At 35.5% G+C, this 21,686-nt stretch overlaps 1 protein-coding gene across 3 annotated transcripts in view; it reads left to right on the top strand.

Moving 5' to 3' along the window:
- ARFGEF1 (ADP ribosylation factor guanine nucleotide exchange factor 1) overlaps window positions 1-21,686 on the top strand; it is a 153,624-nt gene that overhangs the window by 94,570 nt on the left and 37,368 nt on the right. For 2 of the 3 annotated variants that reach the window (XM_019796558.2, XM_019796560.2), the window contains exons 11-22: window positions 1,200-1,299; window positions 1,614-1,753; window positions 1,860-1,968; window positions 2,649-2,865; window positions 7,563-7,674; window positions 8,021-8,226; window positions 8,490-8,574; window positions 13,406-13,577; window positions 15,515-15,666; window positions 19,286-19,414; window positions 20,300-20,458; window positions 20,698-20,848. In XM_019796558.2, coding sequence (XP_019652117.1) covers window positions 1,200-1,299; window positions 1,614-1,753; window positions 1,860-1,968; window positions 2,649-2,865; window positions 7,563-7,674; window positions 8,021-8,226; window positions 8,490-8,574; window positions 13,406-13,577; window positions 15,515-15,666; window positions 19,286-19,414; window positions 20,300-20,458; window positions 20,698-20,848 — 1,732 coding nt within the window. The remainder of the gene's footprint in view (window positions 1-1,199; window positions 1,300-1,613; window positions 1,754-1,859; window positions 1,969-2,648; window positions 2,866-7,562; window positions 7,675-8,020; window positions 8,227-8,489; window positions 8,575-13,405; window positions 13,578-15,514; window positions 15,667-19,285; window positions 19,415-20,299; window positions 20,459-20,697; window positions 20,849-21,686) is intronic. The other variant, XM_002916380.4, reaches the window with a different exon arrangement.

Below are 21,686 nucleotides of genomic sequence, written 5' to 3'. Positions count from 1 at the left end.
GACCTTGGAATCCACTTGGACACTGCCACCCTTATTTCCTATTCTTCATTGACTTTCATGCAGTCCCTGCCCTTTGTCATAGCAATCACTAAAACTCAGGTTTGCGAAAATAATGATGTCACTGAAAGGAATGTAGTGTGATCTAATGTTGAAACTGAGCGGTCTTGTGAGGTATTCAATAGATGTATTTCTTCTGAATTTTCCCTCAGAAATTGTCATGGCATCCCTCTGAGTTGGCTCCAGGAGTACCTTGGGGCAATGTTTAGGAACTGTGATCATAAATATTTATTGAACGGCTGCTGTATGCCATGCAGTATGGACATAGTGGTTAGCAAGAAAGACCTGGTCCCTACCTTCTTAAAAAGTTATGCTCTTGTAGGAAATGCTGCTGACATTAAGGAAGTAATAGAAATGTGTTGAATTTTGTGAAAGAAAAGCACATTTCAAGGGTACCTCACCCAAGTAGGAGAAAGAAAGACATTAGCCACCTCATGTTATCAGTATGCATTTCCGGAGCACATAAGCTCCCTTAATGTTAATGTGAGACTTTTGGTTTTCTTTTTCAGTCATCCCTACTTAAATCAGTCCCTTTTCCAAAATAAATTTGAATCTAAAAATTCTTTCTTAGCTCTTAAATTGTAATTTATTTAATTAGGTTGATTAACTCCTTTTTATTGGACATCATTTGGTGTAAAGAATAGTAAGAAATAGTTTGTTGTTTTCAGGTAGTAGAGATTTCCACTATGTGAGTAATTACAAAAATATCATAGTATAAGAGATTTTTATTATGTGGATTAGAGCATTAGGTACATTTAAATCTAGGAAAATTAGGCACCTATTATAATGTCTGAAAAACATAACTGATGAATAAATTTATAATCTTTAGAGGTTTAAAAAAATGAAGTATGAGTTACATTGGTTTTGTAAATATGTTCACGAAATTCTTACCCAGGGGACTTTGCAGATTTCCTTTGTAGTGGCTGTGTGATAGCAAACAAAACATTGTGAAATGCAGTACTACTTACTATAAGGGCTAGTTTAAGTCACGCACCCAAGTTAGCTCAGTCCTGACATTCAGAGATGGAACTCAAAAGGAGCTGGGTCCTAATCTCTCCTCTACAGCTTTGGGATATTTAAAAAGTGATCACATATATGAATTACAAATAAAATTTTAAACAGAAGTTTTTCCCTAATCACAGGTGTTCTTTAAAGAAATTTTCCTGTACATTTTGGAAACTTCTACTAGCTCATTTGACCACAAATGGATGGTTATTCAGACATTGACAAGGATCTGTGCAGGTATTTGAAATTATCCTTATTATCTTTTCTTATTAAGAGATATTTAAGGGACCCCCTGGGTGGCTCAGTCAGTTAAGTGTCTGCCTTTAGCTCAGGTCATAATCCCAGGGTCCTGGGATCGAGCTCCGCATTGGGCTCCTTGCTCAGCGGGGAGCCTGCTTCTCCCTCTGCCTGTCGCTCCCCCTGTTTATGCTCGCTTGCTATCTCTGACAAATAAATAAATAAAATCTTAAAAAAAAAAGATATTTAAAGGGCCAAAATATGCTCATATACTTGATGCCTTTTGTTAAAAGTAGTATGTTATATTGTTACAGATGCTCAGAGTGTAGTGGATATTTATGTAAACTATGACTGTGATTTAAATGCAGCAAATATATTTGAAAGACTAGTAAATGATCTATCAAAAATTGCTCAAGGACGGGGCAGTCAAGAACTTGGTATGAGTAATGTTCAGGTAAGAACTTTGAAAGCATTTTCAAATTTAAACTTGGTCAAGGAAGAGCTATGTGTTTTCTTAAAAGATCTTTTTGTTTTTATTCTTTTTATGAATTATTTTGTAGGAATTGAGCCTGAGGAAAAAAGGTTTAGAATGTTTAGTGTCAATTTTGAAGTGTATGGTTGAATGGAGTAAGGATCAGTATGTGAATCCCAACTCTCAGACAACTCTTGGTAAGGTGACATTTTGAGTTATAATTCTTTGTCATTTCAAGTAAATGGTATTTTGAAGAGGATAGTTCTAGTTGCCGTTAGGCCAGTTTTGTGACCTCTGTATTCTTTTAGCTGATAAAGGAAGTATTCTGTATGAGTTAAATACTAGCTTTAAAATTATGAATTTCTAGCTTAGTTATCCCGACTTTTTTCTTTCTAAATTTTCCTAGAAATATTTAAATAGTATGTTAAAGTGAAGCGTATTTATGCAGCTTTGTGAAAAGATAATTATAGAAGAAACCGATCCAAGCCAAGATGTTTTAAAAAGATTGAATTGTTCACCTGTGTTTGACATTTACCCTTACTAGGAGAGAAACTCACAGCAACAGGGCTACCGTTGTTAGTATTCCATTAGTCAAGAGTCTTTTGAGGGAAAATTATTTCTCATAAGGCATGAACTGAGAGCAGAAACCCAGTGGATACTTAGCACTTCAACTGCAAAAAGAACTTTTAATGGTGCACATTATAAACATTGTAATTCCAGTGTGTTTTAATATCAAAGTATATTGTCTGTGATGGCACTCAGTATTTTGCTTGTATCGCATAGTTATCTAAGAAACACTGAAATATCTTGCCTTACTTGACAGTTTTTTTTTTTAACTTTAAATATTTTTATTTGAAAGATTAATTTACTGTGTCAGTCTTTCTACTTACAGGTCAGGAAAAACCCTTAGAGCAAGAGACGACCGAAATCAAACACCCTGAGACAATAAACAGATACGGAAGTTTAAATTCCCTGGAGTCAACATCATCATCAGGAATAGGCAGCTACAGTACACAGATGTCTGGCACTGATAATCCAGAACAATTTGAAGTCCTAAAACAACAAAAGGAAATAATAGAACAAGGAATAGATTTGTGAGTGTCCAGTTTTGAGAAGAAATGTTATTGAATATCCTTTTGCTAGTACTGAACCACCTTTGCCTTGGGTTTCTCTGCATCTTCAGAATATTTCTGTTCCCTTCTCATTACCACTTTCATTTAGTAAAACCAGGCACAGGTGTCCTGCATCCAAGACTTCTAGTGGCTCCTTATTCAGCTCTCCTTGTTTATTGCAGTCTAGCCCAAGAGACTCTTATAATTCACATTAAATTAATTTTGTAGCATATCTTACATGCTGTTGATTATGCTTAGATTATGTGAGTAGTTTTGCATTGTTCATAGTAGCTCACTTATAAAATCCCCCATTATATTTCCTAAGCAGATCACAAGTCAAAAAATTTACAGTATGAAACTTCTAATAACTAACATTGCTCCTTTATAGGTTTTATATTTTCTCCAGTTGGGTTGCAAATGTGCTACTCTTGTTATTGATCCATTGTTATCAATTTCAGTTTTGTATGTTGATAAGGTAATCACCTCCTTTTCCAACCTGGCTACTCTACCAGACCCAGATCTTGTAAAGTCAGTTTTCCCACTATGCTGTATGGCATCAGTCTGCCCCTGGACTATTTCCTATCCAAATAGTACCATGCTGCTTTCATTCCTCTAATTGCCCATCTCTTTCAAAGAGAAGCTAGAAGGAAAAATGAAGTTGCTGACATTTCTCCGTGGATCTGGCTACTATAAACTGTTAAAAATGCTCTTGTATATTTACTTGGTTGCTACTTCTACTGTAAAGCGTTTCTCCCTGACTCTTAAGCAGTGCCTTTTGGTGAATGTTCAAGTTCCATTTTTTTATTATTAATAAGTAAAAAAAAAAATGACAAAATGTATGCACGTTTATTGTCATAAAATTATAAAATCTCACAAAATTGCCTCAGGAAATAGCCATTAATAGTTCATTCATTCCAGTTTTTCAGTCAATATTTATCAAAGTCCCATCTGTTCCTGACATTATGCAAGGTTGTAGGAAAACTTTATGAATGAAACAGCCATGGCTTCTGAGGGACTCAAGGTCTAGTATGTGTAATCAGATATTCATATTGAAATTCTCAGCAGATGTTACTCAGCAAACATATTTGGTGTTTGGGACTGTGTGCCAAGAACCATGAAAGCATTGGTTCTTGTATTTAAGATAGAACCTAAATATGGGCAAAAATGTTTTTCTAAAATAGTACCGTGTATTGTCCATAATCATATACAAAGTGCTGCCAAGATACAGTAACTCTACTTGAAGTACTTGGGAGTGAGTTGAAGTCGTCACAGGACTTCAAAGTGGAGGGCTCCTTAGTCTCTAGTCCTCTTTTCAGCCCGTGGACTTGATCTCTGCTTCATACTTTCATGATAATGCTTTCATGTTGCTGTGCTCCCATTACAGTCTTTCCTGACTGTGGCACCACTCTGTCTTGTTCCTTCTCAGTCTTCGTAGGGGCTGTTTATCTTCTGCATACAGCTTAGCATTTCCAGAGTTCTGTCCCTCAGCTCTTTTCTTACTTTGTAATTTCTCCTAGGTGATCATGTTCTTTTTCATGACTTCAGCTACTATGTATGTGCTAGCATGTCCCCACTCCCAAGTGTTACTTTTAACATAAATACCTCAACTGATGTCTAGACTGTCTGTACTTGACCATTGGACATCTCTGTTGGATATTGCTTAGGTTCTCACACTCAGTATGTCCATAATCAGATTTATCAGTTTCCATTCTCCCCATAATCAACTCCCTAATACTCTTAACCAAAAACAAAAGACAAATAGAAAACTACTGTTTCTGTATTTCTTATTTAGACTAGTAACCCCAGCATGCTACCAAATTTATAAGCTCGAATCCTGCGTGTTACTTAGATTTTCCCCTTGGATCTAATCTGTCACTAAATCCTGTTGATTGTACTTGCTAAATATCTATGCTATTTCTCTCTTCTCTCCATTTCCTACAGTTGTCCTCGCAAGTCAAACCAGTACCATTTCTTGCCTTGACTCATGTAATCTTTTAAGTGGCCTACCTTTCTTTGATCTTATTTATTCTGTAATCTTTTCTCACACTTAGCTAGAGTGATGAAAGTCAGCTTCTGTTTCTCCCTGGCTTTTGCTTTTATTTATTTATTTATTATTTATTTTTTATTTATTTTTTTAAGATTATTATTTGTTTATTTGACAGAGACAGCCAGCGAAAGAGGGAACACAAGCAGGGGGAGTGGGAGAGGAAGAAGCAGGCTCCTAGCGGAGGAGCCTGATGTGGGGCTCGATCCCAGAACGCCGGGATCACGCCCTGAGCCGAAGGCAGACGCTTAACAACTGCACCACCCAGGCACCCCGACCCCTTTTGCTTTTAAAGAATAAAGTCACAGCTTCTTGTAATAGGATATAATACCCTTCGTGATGTAGGTCTGCTGGACTCTAAGCTTCATCACCTGCCGCTTCTTTAGCTCACTTCATCCTTCCAACAATGCAGAGTTGTTTGCTACAATGTCATGCTGTTTTGTGCTGCCATGTGTTAGTATGACCCCTTCCTTTCTGAGATAGAGGTTTTTTTCTTTTTACAAAGTATGTAGTCCTTCAAAGCTCATTGTCACAGTCACCTTCCCCAGGAAATAAATCACAACCATTTCTGTTAGTTACTTCCTCTTCTGTGTTATCTGACCTTGTCAATATATTAGTTATTGCATTTTTACTATTATAATTTTTAAAAATCATTTTTTTTATTAGGGAGAGAGCTTCTAGAGAGCAGAGATTGTGCTTATCTCAGTGAAAAATGTTTGATTTTAATTTATGGTATGAATTAGGACTTGACAGAAATCATTAGGACAGGGCAGGTAAGGACATTTCAGACAAAGAGAATGACTTGTGCAGCAGCACAGTGGGGAGGAACGTTTGAGGACTATTGATCAGCATGGCAGAGGCAGGGTCAGGGGGCAGTCGCAGGAGATGAAATGAGAGCATTGAGTTGGATCCAGATTCAAGAAGGCCTTATTCTCCATGTAAACAAGTTTTTATCTTGTCGTCTTTTTTTTTTTTTATTACGTTATGTTAGTCACCATACAGTACACCATTAGTTTTTTGATGTAGTGTTCCATGATTCATTGTTTGCGTATAACAACTAGTGCTCCATGCAATATGTGCCATCCTTAATACCCATCACCGGCCTATCCCAATCCCTCATCCCCCTCCCCTCTGAAGCCCTCAGTTTGTTTCCCAGAGCTAAAGGATCAGAAGAATAAACATAGTTAAAATGTCTATGCTACCCAGAGCAATCTACACTTTCATCACCATCCTGATCAAAATACCAATGACATTTTTCAAAGAGCTGGAAAAAACAGCCCTTAAATTTGTGTGGAACCAGAAAGGGCCCCGAATCGCCAAGGAAATGTTAAAAAGGAAAAACAAAGCTGGGGGCATTACATTGCCTGATTTCAAGCTGTACTGCAAAGCTGTGATCACAAAGACAGCATGGTACTGGCACAAAAACAGACACATAGACCAATGGAACAGAATAGAGAATCCAGAAAGGGACCCTCAGCATTATGGTCAACTCATCTTCGACAAAGCAGGAAAAACTGTCCAGTGGAAAAAACACAGTCTCTTCAATAAATGGTGCTGGGAAAATTGGACAGCTACATGCAAAAGAATGAAACTTGACCACTCTCTCACACCATACACGAAGATAAACTCCGAATGGATGAAAGACCTCGATGTAAGACAGGAATCCATCAAAATCATAGAGGAGAACATAGGCTGTAACCTCTTTGACATCAGCCACAGCAACTTGTTTTATCTTGTCTTCTTGACTTTGTCATACTACTTTTGAAGGATTTTAGACGAGGAGCAGCATCGTATTTCTCTTTTGGGACAGTGACTTCGCCAGTAGCTGGAAGGATGGTTTAGAATGAGCAAAACAAAAAATAGCAAGACCATTTAAGTACTGTTACCCAGGTGACAGGTGATGAGGGACCAAAGTAATTAGTGGTATAATAAAAGTAGAAAGTAAATGATTTGGAAACAAGGAGGTGACCTTTGAACTGGATCTGTAAGCGTGAAGGAGAGTTCCACAGTGATTGGAGCAAGTAAAGGACATGTAGAGGAAATAGATTGCAGAAATGCATTCTGCTTAGGGAATGAGAATAGGATATGTGGGAGGGGATGGGTGAGAGGGGATAAGATAAACTAGAGCTGTATTAAGAAGGATTTTGTATATCTATCTAGTCAGTTTGGACTTCACTTTGAAAACATTGGGTATCTAGGGATTTTTTTAATAAAGGAAATAATGCTGTCAAACTGTTGTTAAGACAGTCACCAGAATTCTTTTACTTTAAAAGCAGGAAACTTAGAATTAATCAGTGCTGTATATGGAATGAACTAAGATTATTTGAGTATTAAGGAGAATATAAATATTAAAAGCATGAGATATTTAGTGTGTATATCCTTACAGCTTATCTACAACATGACATTATCTCAGATAGTCTGAAATGGTCCGTATTACTGATAAAGGTGGCATTTTGCTTCAGAGTCTTTTCTAAGAAAAAAAATTTTGCATAATGTAATAAGTTTTATATTCATGCATTGATTATATTAAACTATTTTCTAAGTGGTATTAGAAAATTAATTTACCATAGTTTAAGATGTTCTTTTCAAAAGGTTTTCTGTTTCTAATGTTTCTATTAACTTTAACATCGTCTAGATTTAATAAGAAACCAAAGAGAGGAATACAGTACCTCCAAGAACAAGGGATGCTTGGCACTACACCTGAAGATATTGCCCAATTCTTACATCAAGAGGAAAGATTAGACTCTGTAAGAATACCATTTTTGTTTATTCTAACCTTCTCTATAAAATTTCTTTTTAATAATGATACAGACTTTTTCCCCTTTAAAAGTGCCCTCCTAAGTATGTCAGGAAAACTTAAAGAATAACCTAGGTATTCTTAATTTTGCTTTTTAATTTCCTAAACTCAAAAGAATATCTTTTTTTTTTTTTTAATAAACACAGTTAGTGGGTTTAACTTTTAGTTTCACTTTTGAAATAGTTAGCCCTGTAGTCAAAACCCGTGAATCTTACAGATTTTTCTGCTCTTTAAGTGTCTCTGTGGCAAATGTAACATTTCGTTAGGATATCAGTTTTTAATCTTTTGTTCTTTAGACTCAAGTGGGTGAGTTCCTGGGAGATAATGATAAATTTAACAAAGAAGTTATGTATGCATATGTGGACCAACATGACTTTTCAGGAAAGGACTTCGTTTCAGCCCTTCGTATGTTTCTGGAAGGATTCCGTCTTCCAGGGGAAGCTCAGAAAATTGATCGATTGATGGAAAAATTTGCTGCAAGATACCTTGAATGCAACCAAGGGTAAACAAGATTCAAATTCAAGTATTTATTGGCTGCCAGCTATATCCAAGACACTGTGCTAGGGAACATGAGAAGATTCGTCATCTTACACCCAGAGAATTTAGATTGTCTGATCTAGAAGTGATAAGACAATTCCATAAAAACACTGTAGTACGAGCTAGAACATAAATCCTGAAAGAGAAAATTATGGGGGTTTGAGATGATTTATTTAAATGCAGCTGTAAAAAATATATGTTTATAATATGATACATTTATTTTTCCAGACAAACCCTTTTTGCTAGTGCGGATACTGCTTATGTTTTGGCTTATTCAATTATCATGCTGACCACAGATCTTCACAGTCCACAGGTATGTACTATGTATAATAGATAGTACAAATTAAATAAGTTCTTTTGAATTCAGTAAGTAAGAGTTGAAATTTTAATCTTATTCAGTGAAACCAGTCACCAAATTGGGGTATTCGGTGTAGTGTTCATTTTAGAAATGTGGTTTCTGGGGGCACTGGGGTGGCTCTGTCAGTTGAGTGTCTGACTCTCGGTTTCAGCCCAGGTACTGATCTCAGGGTCCTGGGATGGAGCCTTCTGTCAGGCTCCACACTCAGCAGGGAGCCTCCTAAGATTTTTCTCTCTCCCTCTGCCCTTCCCCCAGCTCATGTGCTCTCTCTCTCTCCCTCTCTCAAAATAAATCTTTTATTCTTTTTTTCAAGATTTTATTTACTTATTTGAGACAGCAAGAGAGAGAGCTTGAGAGCATGAGCAGGGAGGGGCAGAGTGAGAAGTAGGCTGCCTGCTTAGCAGAGAGCCTCACTGTGATTGCAGGGCTCAATCCCAGGACCTTGGGATCATGACCTGAACCGAAGGCAGATGCTTAACTGACTGAGCCACCCAGGCGCCTCTAAATAAATAAATCTTTAAAAAAAAAAAAATGCAGTTTCTTGTGGTAATTCTAATTAGACTTTCAGATATCTGTAAAATAAGTCTGTATTTGTCTCATGATTGATAGCTGTATAAAGCTTAAGATAAATTTTAAGAATATGTATATTAGTTCTTTTGCCTGTACTTATTACAACATGGAAGAACACTATACACAAACTTTATTTTTTCTTTTAAACATTTCAGACTTGAGGAGTAGAGTGGTTAGTATGGGAATCCCTCATGTGCCCATCACCCAGCTTCCACAATTATTAGCTGTGGCCAGTCTTGTTCATTCTATCTCTTCTCTCTCTCCCAGATCGTTTTGAAGTAAATCCTGTCATACCATTTCATCTGTATTTACTTCAGTGTATACCTCTGAAAGACACATACTCTACTTAAACATAATCACAGTACCATTATCTAGGATATTGAGATACTCATTTGCCTTTAAATTCATAACTCCTTCTTAAATATTAAGGAACTATCACTTGATTTCTGATATCCATTAGCAAAAAAAATTTAATGTTTTAGGTATTTTATACTTCATTTCAAAAAACATCCTTTGATATCTTGGGAGAAATTACCTTTATAAATTTACCTATTTGCAAGAATTTCTTCATACTTCTTAGGGATAGGCGTCCAATGATATTTATTATTCTTAGGAAATGAAATAAACTATACTAATCTTAGAGGTTTGGAAAAATTAAAATTTATTTAAAGGTTGAGATTAAGCTTGCAAAATAGGGGTGTGTGTGTGTGTGTGTGTGTGTGTGTGTGTGTGTGTGTCTTGAGATGTTTAAGGCAGGGTTGATATGGAAAGTATGTATCATATGTGTGATTACCCTTAGATTTAAACATCAGAATTAACAGCTATGCATTTACCAGTGATTTATTTGATTTTATATAGACATTTCTTAAAAAATCATTCAATATTTTAATCATTTAAAAATTGCCCTTGGCAGGGTGCCTGGGTGGCTCAGTCAGTTAAGCTTCTGCCTTCTGCTCAGGTCATGATCCCATGTAGGGCTCCCTCTGCTCAGTGGGAAATCTGCTTCTCCCTCTGCCCAACACCCCACCCACCCTCCTGCCTCCCCCAGTTCATGCTCTCACTTGTGCTCTCTCACATGTACTATCTCTCTCTCTCAAATAAATAAATAAAATCTTTAAATAAATAAATAAAAATAAAATTCACCCTTGGCATATTACTGGCAGTGTAGTTAAAGCAGCTCCCTTTCAGGTTTTTATTATGCAGGATACTTTTTTCCATGGTGTTATTAGGCAGTCTACAGATACTGACTTACTTGGATATCTTCATATCAGAGTTTTCTGTCTGGTGTTTTGGTCCAAACCAATACAGTACCACCCGTTTTTAAAATGTTGTATTTTTAAAGAATTTGGTTCTGTAAATGAATTATCAATGTTATATGCATCTGTGTCATATCTTCCCATATGTACATCCTTGTGTAAGTTATTTTGAGGATGTTTTATCCTAAAACATCCTTTAATGTCCCTTCGTAGTACCCAGATTGTTAAAAGTTTCTGAACACAGATCAGTTAGGAAACAACTTGAGAATCGTGCTCTGTCTTCATGGCACTTGTTTCTGTCCATAGAACATGTGCATGGATCCTGGTCTAGCAGTGGTAACTTCCTGTAGTCTTCCCGCTCCCTGTCAGATTACTGCTGGCTGGCATCATGTCCTGATATGCAGCCTGCAGCTACAGAACAGCTTAAGAGTTTCTATGAAGGAAAATTCAATTAGAAAACTGAACCCATAATCATGACCCCATATGATTTGATTCAAGACCACATGAACAGTAACAAATGACATCATTTTTAAAGAACACAGGTAAACTTTAAAGGAATTCCTTAAAGGTCTTTTCATTCTTAGTTGTTTTCAAAGTTAAAATATTTAAGCAAGTCATTTATGTTTCTTTTTCACCTATAATATTTATAATTAGCCTACTTTTTATATATGAGTCAGTGAATTTTTTAAAAAATTTGAGATATATTTAGAACTCATTTAATTTTTTTGTGTATATTAATCTCCATCATAGTAACAACTGGCTTTAAGTGACTTAAACACTAAAACTAAATATAGCTTAATATAAGCTCATGAAGGGCTCCTGGGTGGCTCAGCCAGTTAAGCACCTGCCTTTGGCTCAGGTCATGATCCCAGTCAGCGGGTGGCCTGCTTCTCCCTCTCCATCTGCCTGCTGCTCACCCTGCTTGTGCTCTCTTGCTATCTCTCTCTGTTTCTGTCAAATAAATAAAATCTTTAAAAAAATATATAAACATATGAAAATAAAAGTCAAGAATGGAATGCTCCATAAAAGATAAGCAGGAAAAGAAAAGTAGGATTATGTTTTATCCTACTTTCAGAACCCCATTGTGGCAGAATTGTTCTGTTTGAGCAGTATATATTTTTATTTGGAGTATCTGAAATTCATGTATTCTCTACTCCCACTTCTGGAAGCTCCCACCCCCTCCTCCCACCCAGACCGACAAGTATATTTTACTGCTACTTCAGATTTTTTTATCAAGACTTCTTTTTGTCTCTGATTGGCATGATGTTAAAACAATATGCCATGCTCAAGATCTCCAGGTGATGTTAATCTTCTTTTAGCTTCTTATTGGCAGCATTTGTATGGTCTTTTATTTTAGTGTCCCTGAGTTACTGTTTTTTAGTATTTATCAGAACTCCAGGAGAAATGGCTTTTTTTTTTTAATTATTGACTCAAGATGAGTTTTAAAGTTATGACTTGCTTATTATTCTATGTACCTTATAAATTTACAGGAGGATCCTTATCTTTAGAGTGGCCTTAAATTCTTTATCGGAGATGGTGGGAATATATATAATTAAATATACAGGCATACCTCGTTTTATTGTGCTTTACTTTATTACACTGCGCAGATAATTATGGTTTTGTTTTGTTTTTTTTTTTACAAATTGAAGGTCTGTGGTAACCTTGCATAAGCAAGTCTATCAGCGCCATTTTTCCAGCAGTATTTGCTCATTTCATGTCTCTGTCACATTTTGGTGATTCTCACACTATATCAAACTTTTTCATTACTATTAAACATTTGTTATGATGATCTGTGATCAGTGATTATGACTCCTTGAAAGCTCAGATGATGGTTAGTATTTTTTAGTAATAAAGTATTTTTTGAATTAAGGTATATACATTGCTTTTTTAGACATAACAGTATTGCACACTTAATAGACTACAGTATAGTGTAAATATAACTTTTATATGCATTTAGGAAGCCAAAAAATTTATTTGACTCACCTTATTGTGGTAGTCTGGACCCAAACACAGTTTATCCCAGGTATGTCTGTATCTTCAGAGATGTCATAAGACCGATATGGGTTTTTGGAGATATAAAACATTTTGACTGTGCTAGTTCTCAAGTTTGGTGACAGGGCTCCATCTTATAAACTGCAGATTTATACTCCACAGATTGATCAAGGTATGCTGCAGGACATTCCTGTTCAGTGTACTCTAAACAAGACAATGTTCAAAGGATATTTTACCTGGAACACCTAACATTCATTTGCCATGCTGAGTCAGTCAGGGAGATTGTTACCTGATTTTAAATGAATTCAGCTGTTACTTTGCATCCACTGTTACATAAAATCGGCTTTTAAATCATTACAACATAGTTATGTTTTCCCAAACTAAGATTTGGATCTTTTTGATACCGTATGTTTTTAATACTTATCATGGTCTTTTAAAGACTGTTGCTAGAGCTCTTAAACCTTGGGCAAAAACAAATAATTTCATTATTCGATTTCCCTGTTTCTTATTATAAATTACTTATGTGCCCATCTGAGAAGGTGTATTAGCATATGCCAGGCTAGGTCTTTTTTCTACATTGCCTTCATCTTCTATGACTGTTTTCATTTTAATACGTGTTTTATTGAATATTTTCCCCTTCTTATCCTCAGAGTATTTATAAATTGTCTAGTAAAAGTATTCATATTCTTAAAATAGAAGTCATTTTTAAGTAAGTTTTAAGAATTATAATGGTTTTTCGGGGCGCCTGGGTGGCACAGCGGTTAAGCGTCTGCCTTCGGCTCAGGGCGTGATCCCGGCGTTATGGGATCGAGCCCCACGTCAGGCTCCTCTGCTGTGAGCCTGCTTCTTCCTCTCCCACTCCCCCTGCTTGTGTTCCCTCTCTCACTGGCTGTCTCTATCTCTGTCAAATAAATAAATAAAATCTTTAAAAAAAAAAAAAAAGAATTATAATGGTTTTTCATTTCTAGGTTAAAAATAAAATGACAAAGGAACAATACATTAAGATGAATAGAGGTATCAATGATAGTAAAGACCTTCCTGAGGAGTATCTATCAGCTATCTATAATGAAATAGCTGGGAAAAAGATATCAATGAAAGAAACAAAAGAACTCACAATCCCTACAAAATCAAGTAAGCAAAGTAAGTATCCAAATCAACTGAATTCTGATTGTTCATGAGGAAAATATGGTTTCCGAAGGGTTTTTCACTTGGTTTAGAATAAATCAGATACTATTCTAATGAGAAGTATTATAATACATAGTTTGCTATTCTGATTATAATTTTTTTCTACATTCTGAGTAAAAATAGCCCTGACCAGTGAGTAACAGAAAATGCTGTGTAATTTGCATGGATTCATGTGCATTTAATATATACTTGTCAATTTAGCAGTAAATCTCAGCATGGATTTGGATGTCAGCAAGACTGCTTAGGTAGCCCCAGTAGTCAAACTTCCACTCTCAGTCTTTTTCTGTGTCTTCATCATCTGCAAGCAACACAATTCTCTCTGTTCATCTATTACTACACATAAAACAAGCTGGACGTAAGGATGATTGAACAAATTAGGGAAGGTTAGGATTGTGAGGTTGCTCATGGAGTTGGAAATCACTCCTTCAGATGCACCACAGATTATCATTATAGAGGTCCTAGATCTAACCAGCATGAGAAGCCAGCTGTGGGCTTGGCTCCATTCTAGACATTCTGTACATGTGGACAGTGGTGATTAAATTAAAGCTAAAATCTGACTAAAAAAATAAGATGAGGGTAGTAGTTCAGAAATACAGCAGCAATACGGAAAGAAGATTCCTGCCTTTCTGAGTGCTCCACCTGGAAATGAAATTTCAGGCTTTATCTCACAGAACAGATTGCAGTAGCACAATTCTGTTGACAGGAGAGGAACAAGGGCCTATGTGATATGTGTGTTTCCAGAAGTTGATGAAGAATTACGAGATTCGGGCTAGGGAGGTGTTAGAAGGAACAGTGAAGTATAAGTGGCCTTGTCTTTTGGAATAATGTAGAGGATGATTCTAAGGAATTTTAGTACTCCCCTCATTTTGTAGATGAGGAAACCAAAGTCCAAAGAGCTTAAGAAACTAAGAATCATGGAATCTATAAGCTGAGTGTAATGTAAAAAAACTTTTATTAAATCTCTACACCTAAAACCCAAAGAGTGGCGAAGCCAAATTTTGAACTAGGTGTCTTTGGCTCATTTTGCAGTCCAGTACCAATCAGCAGTTTACTTGGTCATGTTATTTTCAGCTCTTCTGCTTACAGCGTTGTTAAATGTATTGCTCAAGACTTCATTTTCACACCTAAATAGATGCCAATTCTCTGATTCAGTTATCTTCTTCAGACCCATGATAAAACATCTTCCTGTCCTCCTTTCTCTGGCCTATTTTGTCCATGGTGGTAGAGTACCAATGAGAAGCAGGATATGGGAAGGATGTAGGTGTACTGAAATACAGATGTCATCCTGGAATGTTAGGGCCACTGTTTTCTTGTTAACTCAGGAGTCGTCATTCAAGCCTATGTCATCCAAGGATGCCCTTGCCTTTTACCTCTCCCCTCCTATTCTCCCGTCCCGTATTTGGGTTGTTTCCCTAGTATTTCCACTGTGACAGATTTATACCTACTCTCTTCCCTTCTTATAGGTTTTCCACTCATTCCCGACTCTTAGTTCAGGAATTTTCCCCCCATTTTTGTTATAATTCACATAACGTAAAATTAAACATTTTGAAGTGAACAGTGAGTGCAGTGGCATTTAGTAGTACATTTACACTGTTGTGCAACCACCACGTCTGTCTAGTTCCAAAATATTTTCATCACCAAAATAAAACCTTTTACCCATTGAAGTTAACATTCCCTCCCGTTCAGCAGTCTTTGGCTACCACCAGTCTGCTTTCTTTTTCTATGGATTTACCTACTCTGGATATTTCATATACATGGAATCACACCTTATATGACCTTTTGTGTTGGCTTTTTAAGAATATACGTATTAATTGGTGGTATTTATTATTTTATAGTAAAAAAGCATATAAAATGCTTTATATTTTAAATGCTAATAGTGTTTGTTATTTCAGATGTAGCCAGTGAAAAACAAAGAAGGCTTCTGTATAACTTAGAAATGGAACAGATGGCCAAGACCGCAAAAGCACTCATGGAAGCCGTGAGCCATGTTCAGGCACCTTTTACAAGTGCAACGCATTTGGAGCATGTGAGACCCATGTTTAAGGTACAAGTTACTAGTAACTTTTGGTTGCAGTATACATTTATATGTAACCTTGTTCAGCGTGTTTTTAAGTTAAGGAAATACGGTGATTATAGCCCATTAGTGTAGACCTGGAAGCAAAAGCAATGTTATTTAAGATATAGCAAATATAAATTTTTTCTTAAAGAGAATGAGAAAAGGTATACACTCTTGGCAATTAATAAGTGTGTGACCTTAAGAAATAAGAATGGGAAGGTTTCAGAGAATGATCATTAATCTTTGGCCTGGTTTTCTCCAAATGAGTTCTATTTAAACCTTTGGAGTTACCTAAAATTTCAAAGTGATCTTGAACTTCTCGCCAGAAACTCACATGAGAGTTCTGAGTATACCTGGAGGGCAAATAGAGCGAGGAACTAAAGCAAGCGTTATTATGTTTATAGGTTGATCTAGTAAGAATGATACTTACTGGTTCTTTAAAATTTGATTGCCTATTCCTTCTTTGTTTTCCTGGGGTTTTTTTTTTCCCTATCCTTTCTTCAAAATGTGAGAATAAGTAAGCAGGGAATCGGTAAGGATTACAGGGATATAGAGGAGAGTCTAGTCAAGATTGAAAAGGGAAAAGGGGTAAAGTAATTCCAGTTTGTGGGACAGTGTGGTAGGATGGTTTGTGGAGGCTAAAGATTGTACTTTGAGTTCTCATTCCGATATTAAGTACACATGTGTATGGGCAGTAAAAGATGACTACAAGATTTCTGTGCTTTTGTTTTAGCTCTAAAGTTTTATGGTTCTACCTCTACTTCAACGTCTGTGTGATAATGTTATTTCCGAAAGTTGATGAAGAATTGTGGGATGGGGGAGAGAGGCCTAGGGGAGGCATTGTTAGGAGGAATAGTGGAGTATGACTAGCCTTATCTTTTGAAATAATACAAGAAACACTTTCTCTTTATTATGAAACATTTTTATAAGGCAGCTTTTTGTTTTGTTTTGAATAGTCTTAACACTCTTGTTTTTTTTCTCAAATGTTTTTGGTTGGGGGAGGTAGAGAATGAAAAAAAAAAAAAAACAGAAGAAACCAGCCATAATTCTATCACTCAGAAAAAAACTTCTGTTGATGTGTTTATATACCACTTTTTTTTATATACTACTTTTTAAATCTTAATTGAATAATTGTGACCATACTATGTGTAGAATTTTGTATCTTGCTATTTTCACGAAGTATTTCCCCTGTATCATTAAAAATTCTTCATAAATAGCTTTTATTATGTATTCTCTAGATTAGTTCTAGTTCATTTAAGCATCTTCTAAGCTAGCATTAAGAATCTTCCCTCTTACTACCATTTCTACTGCCATTAACCTCTCCAGACATCCTCGTTTCTTATTATTGTAGTGTCCTAACTAGTATCCTTAATGTCTGTTTTTGTGCTCCTTTTATCCATTTACAGAGGCCAGAATGATCATTTTAAAATACAAAATGAAATGTTGCCTTCTTCCTTAAGGCCCCCACTGACTTTGCATCATACTGTGAAACTAACACACCCACATCTACAACCTTGCGTTGTCTGGCTCCACCTGCCTTTCCAGCCTCATTGCTAGATTTCTTCTGTCTTACTATGCTGCAGTCACACTAGCTTTCCTCAGTTTCTTTTTAAGATTTTATTTATTTATTTGACAGAGAGAGAGATAGCCAGTGAGAGAGAGAACACAAGCAGGGGGAGTGGGAGAGGAAGAAGCAGGCTCCCAGCAGAGGAGTCTTATGCGGGGCTCGATTCCAGAACGCCGGGATCACGCCCTGAGCTAAAGGCAGATGCTTAACTACTGAGCCACCCAGGCGCCCCCGTTCAGTTTCTAGAATGTCCTAAATTATTTTCTCTTCAGAGCATTCTTACAAGCTGTGTCTTTTGTCTAGAACGCTCTTTTCTCCTTTGCCCAAGGGGTTTCAGCTTTAAATATTACCTTCTCAGACAGGTCTGCCCTACCCCCACCATCCAAATTTGGTCCCTTTTCATAATGTGCTATGCTTATCCTTCATTGTATTTATAATAGTTTGTATTTATACATTTACTTATTTTAAAATTTAATATCTGTCTCTTTACTAGACTTTAAGTTCCATGAGGGAAGAGACTATGTATGTTCTGTTCACTTTTCCCAATATCTAACACCATTCTTAGCTGTAGTTAAGTGTTCAGTAAACAAGCATTGACTTAGTAGCAGAATAAATGAGAGATTTCTAGGATGTGATATTAAGGGATATAATATTAATAAGGGATATAAATATTATTAAGAATCTTTTTAAATACTGCCAAATTGTATTTTACAAAGGTTTATACAGTATGAATGGATAATTTCACTGACCCCTAGATATTATTTAGGTGTAGTTTGATAGGAGAAGTCATTGTCTTTAATTCCTGATGGAGTTAAACATATTTTTCACTGTCTTAAGAACTACTTATACTTCTTCTTGTATAAAATACTGCATAGGTTTCTGAATAGATTTGCTGTTTCTTTACTTAAAATAGAACATGTAATTTATTACTTCCATGTGGTACTTCGTACTGTACTTCATATGCTTCCTAAAGGATCTTTCTACGGCGATAGTCCAGGTATTAAATAGGAAGAAAATGAGGTTCAGGGAGATTAAGTAAGTGGCAAAGCTAGGACTAGAAATACGGTACTGTGGCTTATGTTCCTTTGTTTAGGGATTATATTCTTTTTTACTTCTAAACTTTCTAATGTTGCAAACAAAGCTTTGGGTAATCCTTTGGGTAATGTTTTTCTTAATAATCTTAAAAACTTTTTAGATCTTTTTAAAATTCCAGCTGTCATTTTTACAGTGCACTGGTATAAATCTTTTTCATCTCTCTGGTTATGTGGATATATAGTTTTGCTTCATTAGAACCTATTAAAAGCAACAAATACTCATATTAGACAATTCAAGGTTACACAAGCACACATCAATGTGTACATGTATGTTTTGATGTCAGAATTTTCAGTAGTCCTTAGGTAGCCCTTTTTGTTTATTTTACATTACATTTTTAGGTATTCAGTGTTACCTACTGGTAAAAGTTAATATTTGTTCATTTTCGCAGTTTGTAATGAAGAAGTATTTTATTGAACTATATTTTTTAAGTATTGTCCAACTAGGAACTAGAGATATCACTGATATTTCAATGTAAAATATTTGACTATAAAAAAAGTAAGGCTAAATGATGTCCAGGGAGCAAGCTTAAAGAAGAAAGAATAATGTAATTATTTCAAGTAGAAAATGACTAAAAGGATTTTCTTAGAAATAAAATCTGTGAAATACTGCAAGGGACAAGCTTGCAGAGAGAGATGAGTTCTGAAAGTAGGGGTAAAACTAATATCATTTATGAATATTGACAATTCCCATTTCTTATTGATGTGAATAATTGATAGATGCTGTGTATACCTAAGGTCCTCTGCTGAATTTATAGTCTTGCTGTCCCACTTATTTAACCCCAGGCAACATTACATATTTTTTCCCCAAAAAAACTCACTGCTTTTTTTTTCCCAGAACTTTCTCAAATCATTTGTTGTCTGAAGCTTTGAGAAATATTAACGTATTACTATTATAAAATTTATCACTTGATATTCATGATATAGTTTAAATTTTTAATTTTTCTAGTTGGCTTGGACACCTTTTCTGGCTGCATTTAGTGTGGGTCTGCAAGATTGTGATGATACTGAAGTAGCCTCTCTTTGCCTGGAAGGTATAAGATGTGCAATCAGAATTGCATGCATTTTCAGCATTCAGGTAACAAAGAATTTTGCCTTTGTAGCAAGTCTGAAAAACATAAATTACTTATGTGATTATAATTAAAATTATTTTTTTTATGTTTGACTTACTAAAAACTAATTTCAAGTTTATGATGGAATTTAAATGAGTCTGATGTTTAAGTCTCCAAGAAACCATGACAGAGGGGTAGTTTTATATTGATGCATCTGGAATTCATCATAACTACTTCGGTTTGCATTTTTTTCTCTATAGAATATTAGCTGTATCCAGAATTTCTAAGACTTTGAATTTCTTTATGTTAATTTGAGTATCTCATTTAAATATGTTACATGTTCATACTTACTGAGTCATATTTTTTCATACTTCTGTGCTTATGTATATTACTTTATAACTTCACTTAAACCTAAGAAAAGCTATTCTAAAAAGAACCAAGTATCTAGTACTTAATTTTCATGAGACAGGTCCTTCTAGTAATTTATATACTTTGATAATAAATTTTAGCCGAAGCTTGCTTGCTTTTTTTTTTTTTTAAAAACTTATTTCACATTTATTTATGAGTGTTATAGCTTAAGAAGCACAGCCTAGCTGTAGAGAAAAAATGAGCACATTTATAAATCACATTTCTGCTAGTCTGCCCAGTACTTGAAACATAAGCAATCCAGGAGTGTTTTTTACTATATGAATTCATTTGTTGTCACTAAAATCTCATCTTGATTTGACATCTCCATTGCCTTTAGATTTTAGAAATTCATCCTTTTCATCTTAAATAAAAACACTATAGTTTGAGGTATGTAATTTGTCAGTTAAAAACTTACTAAACAGGTAAACAGTTTGTCAGTAGGGAATTAGAGATCACTCTGTTGTGTTTATAACAATGTAAGTATACTTTTCTCTTTTTTATAGCTGGAAAGAGATGCATATGTCCAGGCACTAGCAAGATTTACCTTACTTACAGTGAGTTCTGGTATTACTGAAATGAAACAGAAGAACATTGACACAATAAAAACACTTATCACGGTGGCTCATACAGATGGAAATTATTTAGGAAATTCATGGCATGAGGTATAAGTGCTTCTTTTTCAACTTTGCAGTTTGGTTTATAAAATGATTTAATGCTAAATATTCTACCCACTGACATGCTTAAGTGTTTGGGAAAAATATTAGTGTATTCAGGATAAGTTTATTTAGCTTTTAATAATGATTTATAATGTAGCTTGTATTTAAATCCTGGCTCCATACATTTAACTTTTTTTGTGATCATTTTTAACATGGAATTACATTTTTTTTTTTTTTAAATGAAGATTCTGAAGTGCATCAGTCAGTTGGAGCTTGCACAACTTATAGGAACTGGAGTGAAACCTCGATACATTTCTGGAACAGTACGGGGCAGAGAAGGATCCCTTACTGGAACAAAAGATCAGGCTCCTGATGAATTTGTGGGTCTGGGGTTAGGTGAGAATTTTTCAAATTATCTTTATGAAGTATCAAAGATTATTAACTTGTTCAATATGTGTAACTTTATTGTAGCAATGAAATATAATTAGAAGGACATGATAAAATGCTCTTTGGCTAACCTTACGGAAAAGCAAGAAGACCATGTAGAGAACTAGACCATTTTTGCCTTAAATTTAGTTTGCAACGTTAAGTGACCCTTAATCTAAATCTCATAGTTGGGGGTAGGAGAAAGGTGTAATTTAAAATGACCTATTTTTAACACTAAGCAGGTAATTTAAATGAGTGAAGGCATACATAAGATGATAAACAGTTGGGGCAACTGGAGAAAGCATTCACATTCAGATATTTTTAAAGGCACTGTGCAGTCCTAAACAAACTCTTACACTGGTATAGAAACTTTCCCATGGTTCCTTATCTGCTCAGTGTGGCCAGGAACTTCCAGATTTAACCCAGTAGAACAAAGGAAAATATTACTGAGAATGGCTGCAAAAGAACTAAAGACAATACATTTTGAGTCATAAAAGGAAAGAGTACCACCAGGGAAGAGCAACATTTAGACTGTCTTTGGCTTTGAGTACTGTACTTTGGGGTTTGAATTCTTTTGTATATCTTCCTTATTGTGTGCAAGTTACTTTTTATTCTCTGAGCTTTGGTTTCCACTTCTGCAAACTAATAGTAATATCTACCTACAGAGGTCTTAGGATTAAATAAGAATATGAATAAATGGACTTAGCACAGTGGCTGGTATATTAATGGTTTGTGGATTGTTCTTTATCCATTTTCCTGACCCCACTTCCATCCAAGAAATCTAGAGACATGACTTAAAGACAGTGGG

This window comes from Ailuropoda melanoleuca, chromosome 9 (genome assembly GCF_002007445.2).
Source record: "Ailuropoda melanoleuca isolate Jingjing chromosome 9, ASM200744v2, whole genome shotgun sequence".
Taxonomy (NCBI): domain Eukaryota; kingdom Metazoa; phylum Chordata; class Mammalia; order Carnivora; family Ursidae; genus Ailuropoda; species Ailuropoda melanoleuca.
The sequence above is the reverse complement of the archived record's forward strand: the minus strand, read 5'-3'. Positions and strand labels throughout refer to the sequence as shown.